Source organism: Microcebus murinus, chromosome 7 (assembly GCF_040939455.1).
Source record: "Microcebus murinus isolate Inina chromosome 7, M.murinus_Inina_mat1.0, whole genome shotgun sequence".
NCBI classification, from domain to species: domain Eukaryota; kingdom Metazoa; phylum Chordata; class Mammalia; order Primates; family Cheirogaleidae; genus Microcebus; species Microcebus murinus.
In genome coordinates, this window is record NC_134110.1 from 94,593,685 (window position 1) to 94,612,176 (window position 18,492).

General features: G+C 39.9%; 1 protein-coding gene across 8 annotated transcripts in view; it reads left to right on the forward strand.

The window, feature by feature from the left end:
• ASPH (aspartate beta-hydroxylase) overlaps positions 1–18,492 on the forward strand; it is a 214,080-nt gene that overhangs the window by 85,145 nt on the left and 110,443 nt on the right. For 7 of the 8 annotated variants that reach the window (XM_076005278.1, XM_076005279.1, XM_076005280.1 and 4 more), the window contains one exon: positions 9,807–9,848. The exons of the other annotated variant lie outside the window; for it this stretch is intronic. In XM_076005278.1, the coding sequence (XP_075861393.1) occupies positions 9,807–9,848 (42 nt within the window). The remainder of the gene's footprint in view (positions 1–9,806; positions 9,849–18,492) is intronic. 8 annotated transcript variants of the gene reach the window in all.

Below are 18,492 nucleotides of genomic sequence, written 5' to 3' on the forward strand. Positions count from 1 at the left end.
CCACTTTTTTCCTGGCTCTCAGAACCTGATGATTAATTTCTCTTCCCTGATTATTTTGAGAGTAGGTTATACAGTCTTAATATGGCTTATAAAGTTTATAGTAAAGTAGTTACAGGTGTGCTAATTCCATGAGGCATTATTACCATTGTATTCAGCCACACAGAGGGAGACAATGAACTTCCACACTTGCTAAGCATTGTGGAGGCGCTCTTCTAAGCACAGTTCATGAATTCATACCTTTCATAGAGGTAGACGATGCTGTTAGCCTCTATTTTGCAGGTGAGAGCCCTGAAGCCCGGCCAGGCAAACTAACTTTTCCCGGCTCACAGCTGATGAACCCCAGAAAGGTTGATTCCTGCACTTCAGTTTCAGAGTCCACACTCTCAACTGCTGTTTTTCAGAGGCTTTTAAATAAATGAACCCAAGAGCTGTTGAGACTTTTGAGAGCCCTTTTGGTGTGATAAAATTATTGTTGTTATTATTATTATTATTGGAGACAGTCTTGCTTTGTCACTGGGCTAGAGTGCCGTGGCATCATCCTATCTCACTGCAACCTCAAACTCCTGGGCTCAAGTGACCCTCCTGCCTGCCTCAGCCTCCTGAGTTGCTGGGACGACTGCAGGCATGTGCCACCATGCCCGGCTAGTTTTTTCTATTTTTGGTAAAGACGGGGTTTTGCTCTTGCTCAGGCTGGTCTGGAACTCCTGAGCTCAAGCAGTCTTCCTGCCTTGGCCTCCTAGAGTGCTGGGATTATGTGAGCCACTGCATCTGGCCTAGTTTGATGAAATTAGACACGTCGTATTCTTTGGCATCTTTCTCTTAATCTGTGCTAGTTCATCACTTAATAGGCGTCCTCAAACTACGGCCAGCGGTCCACATGCGGCCCGCCAAGGACATTTATCTGGCCTGCCAGGTGTTCTTGCTGCTGCTGCCTGTCCTGCTTAGCAGCCGACTGGTCCCAGGCCCACAGTGCGCATGTGTGGAATGTGCCCCGCACTCTCCAACGGCCCTCCAACGGTCTGAGGGACAGTGAACTGGCCCCCTGTTTAAAAAGTTTGAGGACCCCTGACTTAGGACTTAGGAGTGTCAAATATTTAATTATCATCTATGGTAGAAAAAAAAGTAAATTGCCTGATAATTTAAATTTCGCCTTCTTTTATATTATAAATGTGTAAGTGCTTTACAGGTGTATTCTTAGCAAGGATGTAGAAGCTCAATCCTAAATTGATTTTTCTGATACTAGAAGTCAACTGTTTTGAATACTAGATTTGTAAACTGATTCTGGAATTCCTACTCCTTTAGTAGGTTTTCACCTTTCTCCTCACACTCATATTTTTACTTGAAATCATATAGCATATTTCTAGCAACATGACAGCATAAATATACACAGCACAAATGGAATGAATTGTGAAGGAGTCATTTATGAAATTCACTAGAGTAAAATTTCCTGCCAAACAGTACTAAAGTTTCTATGATTTAACTGGGTCTATCAACCATTTTTCTGTTATACTATGCCAGAAAAGAATTTTAAAAGTTAATTTTATGTTTTATATGATCGTGTTATTCAGAATGGAGCTCTGCGAGCATCATGGTTTCTGAGTAATTCTGCTGCTCCCATCTCTTTGAAAATGAAGATAACACTTGCAGCTCAACCCACTGTTGAGTACTCTAGCAGTGGTGATGGTTTCATTCCATTGCGTCCACCCAGAACTTTCACTCAAGCCTCTCTGTCATCTAGCATTTTTTTTGGCACAGATCAATAAAGGCCTATAACCAGTTTTAGGCTAGCAGCGCTAGACGTCTTAGGCAAGGCAGAGATTGACATCATGTTCTTAGCAGCCAATGTTAAATAAGTGCTATATATATATACACACACACATACATACATATATATGTATATATTTACACACACACAAAATTTTTATTGATCACTTATTCAAAAACTATACATCTAGCAACTACTGTAATATAGTCTTTGTTGGCCAGTGAAGATACGCAATCAATAACATGGGCTCTGCCCTGGTGTGGGTCACAGTCCTGTGGGTGCATGGTGCAGTGTGACAGTGTGATGCCATTGCACTGTCAGAGCGGTGAGCAAGCAGCCCACAGAAGGAGCAGAACTCACCCAGCTGCAGAGCGGGTGGTACAGAGAGCGGGGTGAGGCCTCCCACATGCCGCCGCGCTAGTTTTAGCTGAGTTGGGAGGTGCAGAGCAGGGGAAGCCAGTGGTCAGAGAGCACCGAGCCCTGGACAGTGTGCCAGGTAGGCGTACTGGGGACAAGGCGGGAACGTAGGCAGGCATCTATCTCTTCTCAGTGTTTAAAAATCTGGATCTTGCCTGAAAGTGACAGGAAGCCACCGAAAAAGTCCACGCAGAGGGCTCACATGATCAGATGCAGATTTGGAAAGAGTGGTTAGGCAAGGAGGTGTAGACACTACACTGTAAGGGGCAGCTGCACCAGGCTGAGCTAGCAGTAGTGGCGGGAGCTTGGCTGTGGAAGAGTGAACGGAAAGGAGACCTCTATTTCAGGGACATTGGAGTTGGGAAAGATCTGCTGGGAGAGAGGGAAGGCGAGGCTGGTTCCTGTGTTTGTGGCTGGAGTCCTTGTGAATGAATGAATGGCAGAGCCTCAGTGGAGACACAGAAGGCAGGAGGGAACGGAGAGCCGCAGAAGACTCACGGGGCTGGTGTGGGAGCTGTTGGGTTCGCGCCTTCAGGGACCACTTCTGAGTGGAGTCTCTAGAACATTGAGCAACGTGTACTCCAATTGTCCAACATGGCAACTGAACTCTTTTAGTTTATTTGCCTTTTTATGAACACTCACCCTTATGCTTTGAACAACTTTCCTGTTGTCTTAAGGTACTTTTGAAATGCTTCTTCCTCTCAACGTCTAGAAAATTGTTAAATTCAGAGAGAACTTAAAGTCAAACTCATTTTTTAAAATTTTTTCTACTGAGGTGTAATTTACACACAGGGAAGTGTTCAAATGTTGCAGTTTTACACGTGTTACACAGCCTCGTACCCACTGCTCAGACCAGGATATACAACACTTTTAGCACCCAGAAGTGTCTCTCTCTTCCTCCTTTTCAGTAATAGCCCAACCAGAGGTAACCACTGTTCTGACTTTCATCATCGCAGATGAATTTCGTCTGCTTTTGAATTTAATATAAATAGAACCATAAACATACACACACACACTTGCTTTTGTGATTGGTTTCTGTTGCTCAACTTCATGTGTCTGAGTTTCATCCATCCTCTTAAGTATAGTAATTTGCTCTTATGCATAACTGTTTTCTATAAATACACTGTAATTTTTTATCCATTCTGCTGTCGATGGATATAGTGATTTTTTTCCCCAGTTTTTTCTAGCTACTATGAAGAAAGCTACTGTGAATATTCTTGTACTTGTCTTTTTGGTGAATATAAACACTCATTCCTGTTGGATTTATAATTGTTCTACATTAGCACCAAGCAACTCTACTTACATAAAAAGTTTGGTTACACATACGTGCACATAGATAAGCAGATGGATAGATAGAAATTGAGAGGAAGAAAGGAAGGAAATACTGTCATCCCGCTTTAGAAATTATATCAAAAATTTTCTGGACCTTTTTTGTACACTAGCTCCTTTTCTAATCTAATTGTACCATAAATCCAATGCTTAATAGTAAGATAAATCATATGCTAAAGTTTGGAATGAAAAAATATTTGTAAAGTGTTGGATAGAAATGTGCTTTGCTTCTTTTAAAATACTATATACTTATCAACCATTTATGTTAACAATAACATTAAACATTGAAATAAAATTATGAAAATAATATATTTTAAATGTGGCTTACAGTGCCCAGTTATTCCTTGAAAATTCTTTCTCTATTTATTTTTCAATACCACACTGGGTTTCTGTTTATTTCTTTTAATACAGTGAAAATATTGATGGGAGGAAGAAATATAATGCTTGTGTTTCTCAAAAGATTGAGATGATTTAGTTCAAATGTAATTCTCAAGTGCTCTAAAAAGCCTCCAGTTTTTATCAGAGGCTTTGCAAGTAATCCCCAGGGACTTTTCTGGGTAGTTATTCTGTTACCAAGTTATCCTTAAAAATAAAAACAGAAAAGCATTTACTTCTGTTGGTGGGTTTTTTAAAAAGTAGAATGAAAATGAAGCAATTTCACAGTCTGTGTCTGGTTGGTCCTTTAATTTAGATTTCCCCTTATTTTTGCAGATACTTAAAGCTTCAAAAAGACTACCCCTACTACCACAGGAGGACCAGACTAACCCATACGCTCCAAAAGATGGCTGTGATAGATCTTGTGAAGTAATTACTGAACAAATCAAGATCTTTGGGAAAGAACACTAAAGATGTGTTGAATACATTATAGTCCACTGGCATTTTAGTTTATTTTTTTTTTAGAAACTAATGTTTCTAAAAAATGTAATGTTACATTCCTGCATGTCCTTTTTTGATAGCATTAGTAGAGCCATTGGATTTCTTTTCTTTTTTTATTTTTGTGACACAGCTTTTAGTCTTACCTGAATTTATGTGTATTTTTTGGACAATAGTTAATAATTATATTGATGATATAGCAGCAATTATCTTGGTTAGGGCTTTAATATATTATTAGTAATTAACACTAACTATGTTGGACTGACTTGTGTAAACTCTGCATTAAATGTGATTTAAAAGCCATTAAGAGTGCCTTGCATCAGCACTCTTAAAACACTAACAGATCATTATTAGCTGTGAAGATCTGAGTTGCAATATATCTGCACTGGTATTCTTATCAGAAATGTCTACAGTAGCTTCAAGGATTCAGGTTAAAACTCAAAGTTTGAGATTTTTGTAGCTTTTAGCTGGTTTATTAGAACGATTTAATATGTTAATGGAAGTTTTAAATTATCATCATTAATTTATTTTTCAAAATGAGAGCATCTAAAGTTTCTTGTTAAGACACAGGGGGAAAGAATGGCCTGCTGTATCGTGCAAACATGCTTCCTGACACCTAAGATTGATCATCTAATAGCAACAGCTGTAGTCCATTCAGCCATTTATTTAAATTTTAGGAAATCTGTATAAATCACTGCTGTATAGCTTAAAGATTGTTCTTTGTTTGGCTAATTAGGTACTGCCCTTGCAGCACTGGAGACTTCTCAGTGCTCTTACTAGATGAACTCAGTCACACTCTAGTTAGGTTGGTTTAGGATGTATGAAAAGTACTCCCAGAGCCCGATGCCTGCTGCTATTTCACAGCGGATGAATGAGCCCTTTCCTTTCTACACTGAAGTTTTTCTAATGTATTTAATGTGGTTTATTTTGGGCTCAAAATGGATGCTGCGATGAAAATATTCGTTTGTTAGAAAAGAAGAGTAGCTAGCTACCACATCGTTTTGACAGGACCATGAGCTGTAAGAAAAGCCATAAGAAGTGGTTTCATTGATGTGTCAGGGATAGTTTTTGATTATGTTAACATTAAGATAAGGTGACTTTATTTTTTTCCTGCTTTTAGAGTTGAAGAGATTCTATATTTTTATCATTATAGATCATAGTTACAATGTGTAGTGAGTTCTGCATGCTGACTCAATGTGTAATGAAACCTGAAATAATAAGTTAGTAAGTAAAGCAATAGTTTTCTAAAGCTGTGATATGGGTGATATAGAGTTGGTACTCAAATTATAATAAAGCTCTTCATATTGTGAACTGTAGAACACTACTTTTTATAAAGCCATATTTTTTTTAGAAAACTTAGAAATGACATTAAAACTGATAAATGCATAAAATAAGTTTTACTGGATTTTTGTATATAATCATGTCTAGAACTCCAGAAACTGAGGATTCATTTTGCTGTGATCAACTTCAAATATTTTTTAATTCCAAATATCTGATTTAATGAGCTTTGTCTTTACAAATAAGTGCCGTTGGGCAACATCAATGGATTTTCTAAAAATAATGTAAATGTCTTCTGTTAAATGTTGAGTGCAATAAAATACAGAAGAATTCTTCTCTATATTGTCATTATTTTTAAGTACATTAAGCATTTTTAATTTTGTTGCATAATACAATCAGTTCATTTTATGCTTACTAGTTAGAAGATTGTTACAATTTTGATGAGTAAAATCACAAAGGAATACCATCAGCCCCTTTTCTTAATGAATTTCTAATAGGTAATGCTTATGTAACATATACTATTATGCTCCATTGCCGGGGGTAGGATTAAAATGAAATAGCTCCTGCATCATCCATCCTTTGTAGGTCTTTGTCCTGCACCTAGAAGTTGCGGTTGTTTCCTGGTGAGCACCCGCCCTCCCCCATGGCCATCAAACAGTGAAGATACTAATTTCATTGTGAGTGGGTGGAAGTGCAGAAGAGGGTATGAAAGCTTCTCTTTCCTTTCTCTCCCATTTCCAATCTTCATTCTCTGGACAAAAAAAAGGAGAACTAGACAAGTAAGGAGGAAGCTCCCAAGGTTCTATAGAGAGCAGCTGCTGGCCTGTGGTTACACACCTGTGTTCCAGAGCGAATTCTTGGGGAGCAGGTGAAAGGTGGAAGCAATTGGAGGAAGGCCAACGAGCAGATAGGAGGCCAGTAGTGTATATAATAGCTGATGAAACTAACTAGTAACAGGTGATAGCAATACAGCGTGCTGAGGAAATGCTAGCAGAGAGAAGGAGGGAGACAGGAAGGATGTGACTTGAAGACTGGGCAACGTGGGTGCTCAGGGAGATAGCAGCATCCCAGGTCCAGGTTTGGGGAGTGAACACATGCCCATGTCATGAGGCACTCAGAAGGGTAAGTATGCCTGGGAGGAAGTTAGCTTAGGACGTGTGTTCCGTCCAACAAGAACTGCTCAGCAGCCAGATGAGCACGGTAGATGAAAAATAATGAGGGTACAGTATATCCGAAATCACAAAAGTGATTTCTTTTAATGGTTGCATGACAATTTTTAAAAGATCAATATCCCACTTTTTAAAGTAAGGTTTATCTTGTTCTGTTAAAATTATGTTGAAAGGAGAAAAAAGACCAATGTTAGAAGAGATAAAGAATGTGTAGCATTTTAATTTTTGAATATGAGTATTTAAACAATTTGAGTTACAAGCGAGCTTGTACTTCTGTAATTTTCAGGGGTGGGCTGAGCATATAGCTCCCTTTAATTAATGAACTACCCATTATTAGGATATACAGAGTTTGATTAAAGGTAGTATATTAGGAAGTATGGCCTCTGAAATTAGCTTTATTTGTTGTAACTATAGACAAGATTGCTTAGCCTCTCTAAGTTTCTATGCCTTAATTTCCTGATCTGTAAAATTATAGCTACCTCCTATGGCTGACGAGACATTTATATGGGATAATCTGTCTTAAGTGCTTAGAAAAATGCCTGGCATATAGTAAGTGCTCAGTAAGTCATTTTTCTTTTCAGCACAGCATGGTCTGTATGAAGTCCCCCAGAGAAGCATAGGCACAGAAAATAAAGGAAAGTAGCACTTTATTCTTAGCTGTGCAGAATGTTAGTGAAGTTGGCTGCATGTCATAGAAAATGCCTTTACCGAAGCTAAATGTAAGCACTACAAACCAGAGAGGCTACAACACCTCTGCTGCATGTTTTCTCTATATCCAAACATGTCTCAGAGCTCAGCTCATTGATGTGAGGGACAGAGGGGACAGAGAATGAGAAAAAGACCTTTTGCCTTGGAGCCTGGAGTGACCTGGGTCTGGCCTGTCACTCCACTTTCAGGACTGCACAGGAGGAGGAGGGAGGGTAGTGGTTCTTGTTTTGGAAGCATATCCAGCCACACTTACCCTTCAAATTCCCAGGAGGAAGTGAGTCCAGAGGACGTGGGGAGACCTGGCCAGGGCCTGGTCATACTGGATCAGCACCTGCCACTTATATTTGGAATGTGATCGATTCAAACCACTCCCCCTCCCTTATTCCCCCCGAGGGGTGGGATGATGTGTGGAGAGCTGTGAACTCCCTTCATGACAGCACCCACCTGTGCTATCTAGTTAAGTTAGAAACTTGCATCTTGTGCTTGATTTTTCAAGTCCCATTAGCCATGTGCACTTGCTGGTGGATGTGGAGGATTGCAGTCTTCCTGCGGATACTGCGGCTCCTGCCAGAAAGAGTTTCAGGACGGAGGTTTTTGATGCTTTTCTACATTGCTGTATCCTTGATTTCTACAGAGTGCCAGGCAAGAATAGTAGGTGCTCAGTTAATGTCTACTGAGTGAATGGTACTGAATGATCTAGTTCAGCTACCTAACTTTGTAAAGAAGGAGGTTGTAGTTAAGAAGATCAGAAATTCTAGAACATTCAACAGAGATCTACAAGTTCATTCATTCATTCTTTTTTTAAATATCTTGCATTTTGCTTGCAGCACTGCCCAGGAGGTATGTGCAGACAACTTTGTGAAACCTACGCTTAGGAAAAGTCAAGACCTGTACTTCTCCATCCCTTCATTTCTCTTTCAAGAAGGGTATGGGGTGGTACAGCGGAAGGAACATATGCTTTGGAGTCATGTAAACTGCTGCCTTGATAGCTTCGGCACTCTTAATTTCTCAGCCTCAGCCCCCTCCTGTGCACAGAGAGGGAGGTAAGGCCTTTGTCCGAAGGGTGTGAGAAAACAAGAGGACCATAAACGACTGAGCCTGGTGCACTAGACTTCAAAGTTAGTTCCCTTTTCTTCCTCTTATCTAAAGTCTCAAAGGAGCAAAAATATTTGACCTATAAAAATGTCCTCCCCTGCATCGTGGCCTGCCTTGGATTTATTTTTTACCTCTCCAGATTTAAATGTTTTATATGAGTGAATGTGGGACACTTGGGGCTGACAAATCGAGTGGTCCGTGTCAGTACCTTTGACCACATCTTTGGTTGTACCCACATGCTCTGGCATCTACTGTGGGACAGAGGACAGAGTCTTCAAAACTCTGCCTGATCCCTTGCACATGGGTGTATGCACATATTCCTAGAAATACCCAAGGACTAGATAAGTGCCTACTGGGGCTGTAATCAACTGGTCTACCTTGAAAATGAATGACATCCTAATCTACATTAAACAATAGGTCTGATACAAAGTTCTAGCTGCAGAAATGAAGATATAAACACACGGTCATCTCATATGCTGTTATTTTCCATGATCTGGGTGGGTGTCGCTGTGCTCAGTAACCCCATTCGTGGGAGAAACACAGACTATGATTAACCTCATGTGAGGCATAATATGATGCAGGAGCGCTCTTGGGTTCCTCTTGGGCTTCTCAGCAAGTGAGCTAATGGTGTACGCCTGGGCTTCAGTGCTGGCTTCCCCAGTGATCATCTGTGTGTGCATGTGACGTCCTTAGAGTAGCAAGACTAATATTAATATTCTGAGTACTGTGACATGCTACATTCCTTTAAAGCATATGATATCAATTATAAAAGTAGTCTTATGGTTTCAGGAGACAGAAAGATGTTGAATAAGCTTTGATATCAGCTTCTCCTCTCCCAGTTTGCCTTTGCATCCATAGAGACACTTGGAGTTGGTGGACATCACCCACTCCAACTGCCTTATCTGCAGACGGGGATCACTTAGCCTGGTGCTGGTACCTACCTAGTCTCTGCTTGGTGACTTTTCTAAGCAATTTAAATGAGCCTAAGTCTTGATAATTTTTTAATGAATGTGACGTGTAAAGAATTCAGGATTTAGAAAAATTGAATTGTATGCTCAGACATATCGTTCTTAAATTACATTTATTTGAATTCATTTAAATATTACCTTACATTTTGAGTTATTGAATGATGACTTACACAGTACTTATTATGTTTTGTCTTTAATTTTCAGAAACAAATAAAAAAGTGGATAATCCAGAACCAAAAGAGAAAGGTGAGATTGTCAAATAAACAGCCTTTAAAATATACTTAGGAAAAAGTCATCATGCCATCCAAAAAATAACATGATTTTATTTTATATCACTCATTAAAAGAAATTGCCACTGGGTTTTTTATTTCCATGATTTTATCAACAAATATTTATTAATAATTTACATAAACATTAAGATCTAAGGCTCAGAGAGATTGCCTGGTTTTTAATTCTAGTTTTGTCATTCACTGTATGTATATCCTTGGGAGAATCACCTAACCTTTATGCCTCAGTTTCCTTTTCTATAACATAGAAATAACAGTGCCAACTTCAGAAGGCTGTATTTCCACAATAGTAATTAAATAAAAATATACATAAAGTGCTAAAGCAATATTTAGCACAGGGAAAACACTTAGGAAATATTAAGTATTATTTGTTTTTGATATGTTGACAGCTGTACTAGGTATAGGAATCCAAAGATTGCTAGAACATGATATCTTTTTGCAAGGGACTCTGATTTATTAGAAGGAAAGACATGCAAACACAGTTACAACCTATATAAAGAATTAAATCTGCCTTCTAAAAGCTTATTACAAAGGCATTCCAAGAAATTTAATAACACATAGTATTTTAGTTGAACTCTTCACAGAGGTTCGTAAACTTAGAGTGAGGAACTATTTTTAATGTCAACATTATATTAAATGGATGATCATAGAGTAGTGGTTACATTTTTAGTATCCATTGAATGGTAAAAATCTTTAATGATTAAATGTTATTACAATTTCAGGGATGCCTTTAACTGAATTTGTTGAGATGAAAACAATATCTACATATGAATCTACTTGTACATATAATACACAAGGTGATTTACTTAGTGTGTAAATAATATTTGGTAAACGTGGAGTTGCTGGCCTCTTCCTGCAATTTCACAACCCACAGGTTGAGAACTAGGCATCTGCCTCATGCAATTTTTTTTCCTCACTAGTTGTTTTAAATTTTTGTCAAAGTAGTACAAAGATATAGTTTAAAAGGTTAAGCATTAGCATGAAAAACAGAAGTCGTGTACTCCACTACTCCCCATCCCTGAATTCTACTCACCAACTCTCTTGTAGCTGTTTCCTTCTAGTACTTCCTTATGCATTTCTAAATGACTTGCTAATTCTAGAGTTTTCTCCTCAATATTGGAAACTGTTGGTTGGCTTTGTTTTACAGATGATTGGGATCAGCTCAGTCATCATACTTGCCCAGGCCCTCCTGTGCCTGTCTAACTATAATAGTGATAAATGCTAGAGCAGCAAGGAGCATAGCGGCAGCCTTTGATAGCTGATCACGTCCTCTGCTTCAGACACGGCCTTCACTTGGCTTGCTGGATGCCACATGCTCTTGGTTTTTCTCCTACTCTCTAGTGTTTGCTTCTTCTCAGGCTCTTTGGATGGATACTGCCTATCTCCCAGAGCATTAAAGATTGCTGCATCCCAGGCCTCAGTCCTTGGAGCATTACTCTGTCTGCACGTACTCCCTTGATGATATCATCTCATCTCCTGGCTTTAAATTCCTCTCCCTATGCCCAAGATTATCACATTTACCCACAGCCTGGCCTCTTACCTGAACTCTAGACTGGTGTGTCCAACTGTCTACATGGTATCGACATGGTAACCTCGGTTGGCTGTCTCATAATCACTTCCAACATAACAGGTCTAAAACTGAACTCCTGATCTTCCCCCTTCAAAATGTACTCCTCCTACCAATCCCTTTCATACCTCACTGTAATTCCATCAGCAACCCTTGGTAGGATTCCTTCACTCCAGAATACACTGAGAATCCAGCTACTTCCTGCCACCTCCACCCACTGCCACCAGGTCCAACCCTCACACCATCTCTTGCCTGGATCATTCCAGTTGTCTCCTAACTGGTCTTCCCTGCTTGCACCTTGGGTTCTCTATAATCTCTCTCAGTGCAGTAGCTACAATGATCCTTTTTAAAAACCTAACTCATATCATGTTGCTAAGATCCCTCCAACATCTCCGTATTTTCTTCAGAGCAAAAGCAAAGTCCTTTGCAGTGGTTTACAAGGCCTCATATGATCTGTTCTCTCTTCCTCATCTTCTACATGTTTCCCCTCCAAATTTCATGTTCTGGGATTCTCCCTCTCTCTGCTCCCTCCATTCTAGCGACACTGGCTTCTCCACCAAGCACACAGGCCCACAAGGCTTGCTCCTTTAGTTCCACTCAGCTGCTGCCCTCTCAACGAGCCCCTCTGGCCCTAGTCTTACTTAAGATTGCAACCCCCTGCAGGCCATGCCTTGTCTCCTTGCCGTGTTTTCTCTATTGGGCTATCATCACATGATACAGTTGATAGTTTCATTCTTTAGTTTTTTATTATCTGGACCTCCCACTGGAATAAAATTTCCATGAAGACACATTTTTCTTTGTTTTGCTGGCTGCTGCACCTCCTGGGCCTAGAACCGTGCTTGGCACACAGTAGGCACTCAGTAAATATTTGTTGAATGAATTTCTGTTATTTTTTAATTAATAAGGATGAATATCAAAATACACTAAAGACTGTAAGATCCTAAGTGAAGGAGTAAGAGCCGGAACCCAGACGGAACTCCTAGGATGAGAATCTGCGGGAGACCCAAAGCTCGAGCGGGTGGCACTAGCAAGGAGACGCTGTTGCAGCTGTTCTAGAGAAAGCAGACGGCGCGTGGTCTCCTGTGGCTCAGCATGTCAGAGCCCCGTGGTCTCGTACTGTTTAGAGCATGAAACTAACAAGGAAAAGAAAATCTTTATTTAAAAGCCATTTAACCTTAAATTTCGTCATCTAGAAATGGATAGTGATTCTTATGCCTCACAGCGAGTGTACATCGTAGCAGAAAGATAAAATGGAAACAATATCTGTAAATAATGAACACAGTCTGGTACTATTACTAGCTAAGTCTCAGCCTACTATTATTGTCATCCAAATATCTGGACTTTGGGTTGCTTTGATTAGCAATTAAATTAGTTGATTTGGGGATCTAATGTAGGTATGCCAATTTTTTTTTTATTTTGTTAGAACATAACTTTTAAAAGAATTCATATCTACTATCTACTATTTTTTTTTATTTTAGCGTATTATGGGGGTACAAGTGTCAAGGTTACATATATTGCCCATGTCCCCCCTCCCCCCTCGAGTAAGAGCTTCAAGCGTGTCCATCCCCCAAACATTGCACATCTTACTCGTTGTGGTTGTATATACCCATCCCTTCCTCCCCCCTCCCACCCTCCCAATACCCGATAAATGTTACTCCTATATGTCCACTTAGGTGTTGATCCATTAATACCAATTTGCTGGTGAGTACATGTGGTTATCATTATTAATAATTGTAAAAGCTAAGGTATTTTTAGTCTCCAAAGTAAGTCACACATAATTTTAAAATAAAGGACAGTTTTAAAAATATCAAATAAATATGGCTTTATGGAAAAATCACAAATGTGATCCCCATCACTCTGTTTGCCTTGGGCCGATGAACATTTCATTATGTGGCTCCACGGCAAAGCGACCACTGCTGTATAGACTGAGGCCACGTCCCAGTGCCAGGTTCACTCAAGTCTCAGTCCTCATGATCCCGGATCCCAGGGCGTAACAGAGAAGGGAGAGAAAACAGGCCCTCTTTGTCCTTTATTCACATTTTCCTTTTCTACATTGCTTAGGGAAATGAACACTTTTAAGGAAAATTCTGGTTTTCTTTTTTCCTTTTCTTTTTCTTTTTTTTAAGAGATGGGGGTCTCAGTACTTTGCCCAGGCTGGACTAGAACTCTTGCCTTAGCCTCTCAAGTAGCTGAGACTACAGGTGGGCACCACTGTGCCTGGCTAAAATCCTGGTTTTCTTAACAGTCCCCATCTTTACCCTCCTTCCTGCAAGTCTTCCTCTTTAAGACTTGAGTTATGTATCAGATTCAAACCAACCCCACAAAGCACCACATTCCTGTTACAGTTAAGTTCGGTTACATATCATTTAAAAAACTGAAATTTTAGTGTCTCAAAAAGACAGGAGTTTATTTCTTACCCTCGTAAATAGCCTAGGGCCAGTTTAGTGGCTCATGAAGACCCAGTCTCTCTCTTGCCATTCTGCCATCTGTAGTCCATAACTTCCTGTTTGAAAAGGGTCCTCAGTGCCAGCCACTATAGCTACATCCGGATAATAGAGAGGAAGACTGGAGCAGGAGTTGGCTGCTTAGAACCACACTGAACTGACAGAATTTTGTTAAAGCTAAAACTCCGAGTTCTAGTTCTAAGGAAGAAGAGAATACTGAATATCATGAGGAAGCAGTAATTAGCAGTCTTGGGCATACAGATTTTACTCCTTTTGTTTCCAAAATATATTTGACCACTGTATTTTAGGAACATAGCTACTGTTCCAGGCTAAAAAGCTTGATAGATCATCAGAATATATATTTTTAAAAACAATAAACTTCCTAACATTCACCAAAAAAACCCCCAACCCCACAGAACCCTTCATCCCCTTAAATATTTGCATGCCTGCTACAATGCTACAATGCTACAGGCATTGTTCTAGACAGGTGGGCACAGGTGAGAGCAAGACAGACAGGGTTCCTGCTTTTGGGGAGCTCACACCTCAGTAGGGAGACCAGCAATACACACACAAACATATTGTGATAGGAGTTCAGAGGACATAAAGCAGGAGAGAGTGCTGGAGGGAGAAGTTCTCTCCTGTGGTTAGCGATGTGATTGAGGCAGCTGTGCAAGGACTGAGAGCACTTTGAGCTGAGGAACAGTTTGTGCAAAAGTCCTGAGAAGGGAGAGAAGGGCCAGAGAGGCTGAGCACCCTGAACAAGACGCGAGTGTGTGAGTTGCAGGTAAAGAAAGTCTGGGACCAGACTGTTTCAGGAGTCCGGATGTGTTTCTCCATATCGTGGGGCGCCATCCCCAGCCCAGGCACATCTCTGTACCAGGCAGAGCCCTTGCCCATTCCCAGATTGACTGTTCATTTCTAGGAGGTCCACACAGTGCATTCTTAAAAGGGAGGGACAGGGAGGCCAGATCGTAGGTGTGGTTTATTGCGAATAAATAAGAACACTTTGCAAACCTGCCCAGAGCTGCTGCTCACAGGGCAGTCCTGGGCCCACGAACCGGCCCAGTCCTGGTTCAGCCTTAGCAGCGGCACTGCCCTGCCTGGCATCCTCTGTGCACAGCTCTCACCTCTAGGAGCTCTGATCCCAAAGTGGGCGTTCTTGCAGGGGGATGGGGGCTTGGGTCTCTGGAACCTGGTCAGTTCAACAGCTTCTCTTGACAGATTTGTCACTCTCTGAGCATTTAAAATTGGCAGTTTAGATCAGTACCAACTAAAGGATGTTTGTAACTAAATCATTTTATTAAGGGTCAAATGCAGGAATAGTATGAATTAAAAATAATGAATCAGAGTTACCACAGATTCACTGAGAATCCTGTTCAAGCAACTTGACAGTTTTGGAAATTCCATGTATTTTTTACTCAAATAGACTGATATGATGATATTAACTGGTAGGGAAGAGAGAAGGGAAAACATTTCATTTTTGGAATATGAAATAAAAAAAATGTGCTTCAACAGTCAGACTTTAGTTTCATAATAACAGAAAATGAGATTTTTTTTAATGGCAGTTATAAATTTGTCTCAGGATGAATTATTAGGTTGACAAATTTTACCTGTATTACCTTCCCTCTAGAATATTGATGAAAAACTACTGATGAGAGTGGAAAGGCATTGATTTCACTTAGAATTAATAAATCTATGATCCCTTTGTTCTTTTAGAGAATCAGATTTAGTCTATTTTGGTAGAGTTACAGGATGGGAATAAGGTTATTTCGAAATAGGCCCTCATTTGGAGATGTCTGACTCTTAAATTGAATCAGATTATTTATATCTGTTTTAGATAAAATTGCTATATGGGCTTCTCTCCACTGGATGTCATCTTGGCCCACATATTCCAGATTCCACAGTCACAAAATGTGTGTGTGAACTACAAAGTAATGCAATGCAAAAATGGCTGTTTAGATGCCAAATTCACACAATTATTCATCCATTTATTCAATACTCAGTGAGTACTTAATGGGCCAGGCACTGTTTTAGGGACTGGGGCTAAACCAGTCAATAAAACGAAGTTCCAGCTCTCTTTGTACTCACATTTTAATGTGTTGGTGGGGGCTTGTAGGGGATGGATATGTTGTTTTGAAAAGTTAGAATATAGCAGGCAGTGATAAATGTGAAAAGGAATATAAAACAGGAAAAGAGAACAGAATGACAGTAGCCAGGAGGTGCTGCTTAGATGTCACTGTCTGAGATGGGCCTCTTGGAGAGTGTCACCTAGGCAGAACAGGCAGGGGAGTGAGCTGCACCGCCATCTGGGAGCAGAGCTTTGTGGGTGGAGGAGTGTGCCCATAGTCCCTGTGGCATGTGTGCTTAGCATGTGCGAGGCCCAGCAGGGAGGTGATTGCTGGGGAAGACTGTGTGAGGGGAGAGTGTACAAGTGCTTGAGACACAATTGAAGGCCAAAGGACGGACTTTGCAGTGAGGTGGAAAGCTGTTGGGAGACTGAGCAGAAGATGGATATGATCTGCCTTATGTTTTCAAAGGCTCATATTGGCAAGAGGGGTGCAAGATTGGCAGCGGGGAGACCATTAAGAGACTACTGCAGTAGTCCAGGTGAGAGATGGTAATGATCGGGATCAGGATGTAGGGTGGAGCTGGTGAGTGGTGTTTAGATTCTGCATGTGTTTGAATATAAACTCAGTAGGGTCTGCTATTACATGGGATAATGGGGTATCAGAGAGAGAGAGAGGAGTCAAAGATGACTCTAAGCTTCTTAAAAAGGTGTGCTTTGACAAATGAACTGAGCACAAAAATATGCAGTATGTTACTGATTTAGTATAGGTCAAATGTCAGTCATTAGTTGAGGATTTCTGTGCCTTTAAAGAAATTTGAAGAACAATGGAATAGCCATACGTACAAAAAGGAAATGTGTTTTTGCCTGTGTACGTGTGTGTTAGATAAAATTGTATTTGTATTGTTGACTTTTCCTGAAATGTTTAAATATTTACACTAATATTTAGTATCCCATTATATTGTTCATTACAATTAAGGATATGTTTAAACAGGATATATTGTGAATGTCGTATAAAAAGGCATTTAAAGATTTCCTGATTACTGTTTGTAGTCTTTTAAAAAGTAGCATAATAATCAGTGCCCTAACAAAACACCAGATGGCACTAGAAAACAAGTCACATTTATACTCACAGCAGTCACATTTGTAATGCAACTTAAAGAAAAGGCCAAGATGGCTATATGATAGCCAGTAAATCAGCTTGATGCAACTACTACCTCATATGGTTAGCTTTTAGTTTTCTGTGATCATAAAAAAATATGGATAGAACATACATGGTTAATAATCAACATTATTCGAAAGTTTTCTTATTAAAAAAATCTCCAATGACGTTTTTCCTTTGATTCTTATACCTGTATATAACATATTTATGTGCAAAGTTGTTCTCCATTGCTCTCAGGACAAAAACTAAACTCCTTAGTACAGAACATAAGGCATGTCAGGATATAGCTCCTGCCTATGGCTTTTCTATTTGCCATGCTCTTCCTTATTTCTCTACTTGCCTTTCCTCTCCTCACTCCTATGTAATAGAACTGAGCTTAGATGTTATTCCTTCCGGAAGGCCTTTGCTGACTGTACTCCCCTTGCCTGCCACAGACCAGAAGGCATGCTTCTCCTCTGTGTTCTCAAGACACCTTGTGCTTACAGATTTGCAGGGTATATTTTGAGTTTTTACCTTAATTTATAGGCAAAAAAAGCTTATTAAGGGTAGGAACCATGACCAACCCCCCGCCCCCCATATTAATCATAGTTGTCAGGGTTCTCCAGAGAAACAAAACCAATGGAATGTGTATGTGTGTGCGCGTAGAGACAGAGACAGAAAGAGATTTATTTTAAGGAATTGGCTCACATGATTCTAGAAGGTGGCCAGTCTAAAGTCTGCAGGACAGGCTGGCAAGCTGGAGACCCAGAGAAGACTTGATGTTGCATCTTTAGCCCGAGGCAGTCTGGAGGCAGAATTCTGTCTTCATTCCTTTTCTTAAGGCCTTCCTTCATCTGACTGGGTGAGGCTTATGGACATTATGGATAGTGATCTGCTTTACCCAAAGCACTTAAAAGATACCTTCATAGCAACATCTAGATACATTTGACTAAATATCTGGGTACTGTGGCTTAGCCAAGTTGACATATAAAATTAACCTTCCAATGGCATTTAACCATAACATAGTAGGTGCTGAATAAATAGTTGTAATATGAAAAAAATATAGTTAATCCCATTCCTTTTAATTTGCCTCTTCATCTGATGGCAATAATATGAGACATAGCCTAAATGATGGGCAGAAAGAGTTTATAAATGGAAAATTCAAAGTATCAATGTAGTTTAAGTATCTGTAATATTACTACATTTCCAGGTATTTTCATATGGGTTATCATTTAATCCTTACCCCAAAATCTTGTGAGTTAAGAATTTTTTTAGCCATTATTTCTTTAAATATTTTTTCTTCTTTATCACTTCTCTACTTCTGGGACTTCAATTACTTGTATATTGGACTGTTTGACAGTGTCCACAAAGTCTTGGAAATTTTGT